The sequence below is a fragment of the Heteronotia binoei genome, chromosome 7 (genome assembly GCF_032191835.1).
Source record: "Heteronotia binoei isolate CCM8104 ecotype False Entrance Well chromosome 7, APGP_CSIRO_Hbin_v1, whole genome shotgun sequence".
Classification (NCBI taxonomy): domain Eukaryota; kingdom Metazoa; phylum Chordata; class Lepidosauria; order Squamata; family Gekkonidae; genus Heteronotia; species Heteronotia binoei.
Window position 1 is genome coordinate 38,024,152 of NC_083229.1, and position 6,715 is coordinate 38,030,866.

The 6,715-nt window shown below is 38.9% G+C and overlaps 1 protein-coding gene across 1 annotated transcript; it reads right to left on the reverse strand.

Annotated features, from left to right (window-relative positions):
* Positions 1-1,538: 1,538 nt before the first annotated feature.
* On the reverse strand, positions 1,539-4,392 carry POLR2K (RNA polymerase II, I and III subunit K). The gene is made up of 4 exons (XM_060243439.1): positions 4,279-4,392; positions 3,979-4,042; positions 2,661-2,753; positions 1,539-1,691 (listed from the first exon to the last, which is right to left on the reverse strand). Exons 2-4 carry the CDS (start codon positions 4,037-4,039, stop codon positions 1,669-1,671), a joined length of 177 nt encoding a protein of 58 aa, XP_060099422.1. The 5' UTR covers positions 4,040-4,042; positions 4,279-4,392; the 3' UTR covers positions 1,539-1,668.
* Positions 4,393-6,715: the final 2,323 nt, after the last annotated feature.

Here is a 6,715-nt window from a genome sequence, read left to right on the forward strand (position 1 = left end):
CCTCATTCCTTGTCTGAAGAAGTATGCATGCACATAACAAAAGTTTACATTCTGAATAAATTTTGTTGGACTTAAAGGTGCTACTGGACTCTGACATTATTCTGACATTTATTTCAATATAGGGTTAGGGTTAGTTCCTGGTTGGGAAATATCAGGAAATTTAGGGGGTGATCTGAAGATGGGGAGATCCGGAGCATAGTGCCTCGATCCAACTTCCCAAACAACAATCTTCTGTCACCTGAAGATCAGTTGTAAGCCTGAGATCCCTAGTCATCACCTGGAGGTTGGTAATCCTAGTCACAGCTCGCTTTCTCAGATACATTAAAATAAATGTTAGTAGTTAAGGTGCCACTGTATTTATACTGTAACAGCCTAAGACTTCTCAATCATCACAAAAGTAACTAAAGGAATTTATGCTATGCAACATAAGCATGTCCCCTTCACCTGCTGCTGAAAACAGATCAAGCGGCTCCAGCAGGCAGAGCAGATAGAGGAAAATCTTGGAAAAAACTTTTCTCTGTAGGAACTTTTTGAGGCTGAGCTCACATTCTGAAGCACAGAAGTCAAGTGTGCTGAAGGTTCCTGTCCTACGCACGTGTTCATGAATATTCATGAATATGAATCTTGCTGGATGAAGGCTAGATCAAGGCAGGCAACCTTCTGGGCCAAATGGAGGCTCAAAGAATGATTAAGCCACTGTGGGTCCTCATTGGAGAGAAAGGTGCATTATGAATATAATAAATTAATGATTTAAAGACTGAATATAGCTGAAGACATATGTAAGATAAAACTGGGATCTTAGTGCAGTTCATTAATAGCAAACTGGGGATGGACAAACTTAAAAGCTAAGCATTTGGTGAAGTCTGACACAAGTTATAGGCCTAAAGGAACATTAACTCATGTTATTTCTAGGCACTCAAACAGACAATGAATGGACAAGGCCATCCCCGAAGGCTTACAATCTCAAAGAATTTTTTTTAAATAAATCTTCATTTTACACTGTTAGCAGGCTTCAGTGGAGGATTTAGAGAAAAATATGTTATACCTAAACTAAACAATACTGTGAAAAATATTAGATAATCTGAAAACATTGACCAAACTTAGCCTTACTCTAAAGTGGGGCTGGTCAAACATGCTTAACGTAACAGCCACATAGAGTAAACATCAGATGTTTGAGAGCTGCAAGACATGAACATCAGAGGTTTGAGGAGAGATGGAGGGAGGCAAATTGATGAGGGATAGATGGAAAGAAAGCAACTTTAAATGCATTCTCCAAGCCACTGGCTGGCTTGATAAAGTGATTTAAAGAGACAAATGCCTTCTCCAAGCCAGCCAACAGGATGATGGGGACTTTAAGAGCCACACAATATGTGTGAAAGAGCTATATGTGGCTCCCAAGCCACAGTTTGGCTACCCCTGCTTTAAAGTATACTTTTAATTCGAAACAGAAAAAATATACCCACACTTGCCCCTAATGTGGTGGTGGGGAATTAAAACCAATCAGAAATCACTATTGGAGGAAAAAAGGAAACAAAATGTTTGAATAGAATTTTATTATGATTACTGAATAATTTACACTATCAGGATATGCTTTCTCATAACAAACACAGCAATAAATTTAGCATGTAAAGAACACATTGCGAGAAATCAGAAGCATCTTCAACTTCTTCATCGGGCATCAAATACAACCACTATAGGAGAGTTAAGGAAAAAAGTCGGAAAGCATCTACAAAAAATTGACTCTAACATATGTGGTGGACAATACAGACAGCAGATGTGCCTGTGCATATGGAAACTGATAAGCACAGAGCTTAATGGAGCCCACTTCCTTGCCTGTCTGGCCACTGGTCAATGCAATACATCAGCCATTCAGTAGTAAACCAATACATACCTCCCATACGCTTATGTATCGCAACTACTGCTGTCCTCTCCACTATTAAGATCAATGATAACCTACAGTAAACAACTAGAAGACTTCAGTGTGCACATAGGTGACATGTAGCTAGTGAGGGAGAAGACTTCTTTAAGCCAATTTCCTTATCTAGGTACTACATATTTTGTGCTTATACAAAGGAATTGAAATATGTCCTGCGCACATGTCTTAACAAACCAAAAAAGAAGCAAATGTGAAAATCCAATTTCTTGCAACAGCTTTTTTTGGAACAACAGCCTTCTGCCTTGGTGGTTCAATAGTTTATACTTTTATGTTCCTAATGCCTAAAATAGCTCCTCTCCCCTTTCAAGTTAAATACACTGGTTACACTTCATTTAAACTAAACAGCTCAATCAACACTTTAAATGTGACTTTACACAGCAAAGATGTGGGGTGAATAAGACAATAAACTAGGCATAAGCATTTATGTTTCTCTTCCTCACACATGTCCAACAGAACTTCTGCATCATCTTTAACCATGTCTTGTTCAAGATATATTGAATTTAATAGTGCTTATTTGCAAAGTAATGCATTTAGAATTAGTATATAGGTTTCACTGACTTCAAGGGGAGTTAAGCATTCTTAAAAAACCTTATGAGAAATAATTTTATCACCAATCATCAGATTCAGTTCAGAAATTACAATTTTCATTGGGGAGAAAAAAATGCTGAAAGCTCAAGCAGTCAAAACAGCATGTTAGAATTAAGATGGTTATTTAAAAGGATACATCTTTTTGTTCTCTTCTTGTACATTATTCTGTAACCACACTCTCTGCATCGGATGGTCTCTTTTGCATTTATTTCATTTTCTCTATGACACTCTGAAAATTAAGAAAAAATCAATAATTTGCTAGACCAACATTAGAAGAAATATAGGAAAGTCAAGTTTAATCAAGAACAAAACCATGGCAAAGTAAGAATGTAGTTAGTACTTTATGCTATGACACCTTCCCATTTGTATGGCTGCACAAAATGTTAGGGAATTTTAGTATAGGAACCTTTCCTAGGACTCCCATCCTACCTGGCTGGACGTGGGGAGGGGTTTGAAACTGGCAGAAATCCCATAATTTGAGATAGAAAGAGAAACCTATTCCAAAGTATTTATGATTTATTGAAAGAAAACCATATTGCACAAATTTAAAGCAAGAAACAAATTCAGTATTCATCTTACAGAAGGGAAAAGACAAATCAAGATTTACAAACAGAACCAAATCAGAGAGGACTAAGCAAATTCAGGTTGCCTTACAAAACTGCTCCATCTTGCCTATAATTCCACCACACAAAATATTAAAAATAGCCCAAAAATCTATCACAGAACAAAACACTGGCTGGATATTAGGAAAAACATTTTAACAGTAAGTTCTTCAACAACTGAATCAGTCACCTAGGGAGGTGGTGAGCGCCCCCTCATTGGCAGTCTTTAAGCAGTGGGCTGGACTAGATGGTCTGTATGGCTCCTTCTGTGAACTTTATGTTACTAAAATTCAACTCCTTGCTGTATTTTTGTAAACTGTGATAGCATTTCAACAGCTGGGACTTGTGACAGCAAACTCAATACTTCTTGTGAGTAAGCTCCAATGAATAAAATGGGACTTACTTCTCAGTAGACCTGCTTAGGATTGCTTCCATAGTTGTTGATGTAGTATCCAAATTCAAAATTTAAACTGGTCAGTCACTGAGGTATATTTCAAAAATGTACAAGATTCATGAGTACAGAAGAAAACTGCATTTCATTGACATTATCAGTGTTCCCTCTAAGCTGCAGAATCTTGCGAGCAAAAATTCTATTGACATTAAAGTTGTGAGCTAATGGCATTAAAGTTGTGAGCTACTGCATAAATTAGTGTGCTTCGGGGTCATCCTTCCTGAGCTAAGGCAAAAATATGTGACCTGCAGGCTAAAAATCTGTGAGCTTGCTCACACTAACTCATCTTAGAGGGAACACTGGACACCGTATAATACAGTCAACATGACTAGCAAGCTTACATTACACATCCCAACTACCAGTGACACATGGATTTTAGAACAATTATACAGTGAGCTTACCTCCACAGATGTATATCATGGGCTGCTGCTTGGGAGGTGGTGCATCTTTCTGGGTGTCCATATTCTGTTAGTAAAGTAAAGACATAATACTCACATTAGCTACGTTTTTAAAACAAGGCTTTCCTCATAAATCTTACTCCTAATGAAATGGGAGGCGGGGATGAAAAAATATTCTCGAGAACGCTGCGCCTGTTCTATTCAGTCTTTACTGGGTGAGAGCAGGTAACTCAAGAGGGCATTCAAAAACAGAGTATGCCGACAAAGAAAAAGAGCAGGCCACAGAAAGAAGCAGTAGCATACCCCGCCTCCAATACTAGCCTCATGGAGAGGACTAGAAAGTCTCACACCTCACCAAAAAATACAAGAGAAAGTATGATGACATACACAACAGAACACAGCCGACGCCCGCTTAACAGAAACAGCTCCGCGACAACAGAATAATTCTCCAGAACCAGCAAAACCCCGCTACCGGATCGCATCACACACGTCCGTGTGGCGCAGTGTGATGACGTTACACAGGATCCCGAAACAGCCAATCGGGCTCCACCTTCCCTGTAGGCGGCTTTTCAGTGTATCGAGATGCATGTATTTGTCTGCTGTATCGCCTCTTTCTGTTTGAGAATCTGATATCATATCTGCTCAAGAAGTTCCGTTCAGCATCTGAAATAATCGAAATATTTGTTTATATTTCCACTTAACAAAGAACCCTGAGGAGAGTGTGGAAGCTAATGATATTTTAGCAACATCTTTAGAGAAGAATGGTCCAAATATTACTTTCACGATATTGATTTCTAATTTTACTTCACAATAATCCTTTTTTAAAGCAGATATTACACATCTATATTTTATGTTCCTACCACATAGAGCTTTCAAAATATTAGGATGTTCCGAATTTGGAAAACCAGAAGGTACCATGCAAGACTTACAGTGAGATTTACAGAGCAATTATAATCTGTGTAGGTTTGCACTGTCATTTTCCAAATGAGGCTATTACAGAGCCCTCTAGAGCTTTAAATTAGATGGGACTGGGAATTACGTAACCATTTCTAAACCGTGTTATTTACTACTAAAAGGTACGAATCAGTATTTATATACTGTATAATTTCTTAAAACTTATTGGCTCATTGATTGAAAAATATATTGTATTCCATCATAACCCTGTAAAATAAAATTATCACCATCTGTGAAAAATGCTTAACTGAGGAAGCGATCGTAAATAAGTCTTCTCCGAGGTCCCATGTTATTTCGGGTTTACTGCCAGGAAGGCGTCATTGAGGACTGGAGCGTGAAAGTGAAAGTAACAGGTTTCGAACGCTGTGGAGCTGTCAGCTCTGGTACTGATATGCTGAGCGGTTTACTGCAATTTGTCAAATACAAGTACACACACAAACTTCTCAGTTTAAGGCTGCGTTTTTACATTAATTGAACGTGTGAGTTAATTGGAAAAGGCAGGACCAGATGCAAGAGTGCTATTTAAACTGGGGGTCATTAAGGTTTAGCACAAAGGTCCTACCTCATTAATTTTTTTACACTTGCAGGAAAGAAAAGTGGGTTTGTTGTGCAGTGTGCATCTCGCCCCCAGTCTCAACAAATCTAGGATGATGAAGTAGGAGACACAGCCTTCAGCCACGCTTGTCCTTTGCATTCTGGATCACACAAAATAGCTTGAGGTTACTGTTTGGTACTAGAACATCGGATTCAGCTCCCCACGCTTACTAACACCTTGGACCAATTACGCCCTCAGCCTCACCTACCTCAAAGGATTGATGTGAACATAAAATGCGGGAGGACTACCTGAGCTTCATATGGGAAAGATGGGATAACAAGGTACTAGGTTAAATAGCAATACTTTAGACAATAACCCTACGCTCACTTAACCGAGAATGTCCCATTGAACAAAGTGGGATTTATATGCGAACAGACATAGACTTGGGTGGCAGAAGCCTTTAATCATGTCATTCGGTGAAAGTAGTAAGACTGCTAATATTGACTAACTCTGCAGCCTATTGTGGGCTTACTGCAGCCTTAAATCCATTGAAATCACTGAAACTCTGCATAAGATCGCACTGTTGGGGTTCCATGGTTTTTTTTTTTTAACTGACATGACTATTTGACAGCAGTATTATAGGATTAGTGAGTATTATGACCCCCAATTTATAAAATGGGGATAAGACCCTGAACAACCTAACTCACAGACAGGGCAAAAAGTTTCAAGCAGGGACGTCCTAGCTCTGACTCTTACACCAGTTCTCTCTGTGTTGGTAGAATACATTCAGGTGGGAAGTCGTGTTGGTCTGAACAGATGATCAAAGTTTGAGTCCAATGGCCCCTTTAAGACCGACGAAGTTTAATTCTGAGTATAAGCTTTGGTGTGCAAGTTTATAGGTTACACAAGCACACTTCAGATAAGAGTGTGCACTTAAGCAAGAATTCTAATTCACTACAATAATGTCGAGTTAAAGGATCAGGCTGAGAGTCCTTGGGATTAACCACCACGTACTGTACAGCGTATCTCTCTGTTTTAAAAAATGGAGGAAGGAAAGAAATATGGAGTAGTGTTGTTAAGGCAGCCTGGAAGCAACTTGCAGAGATAACCAAAAGCAAAATAAATAAAGAAGCAAGCAGGTAGAAGTGAAATGGAGTAGAGCGGGATGATAAGAAGAGTGCGTCTGAAAAAAAAAGCCTAAATAAGAAGAAGCAAACCCAGACGGGAATGCCTTGAGATTAAGCCCCTCAG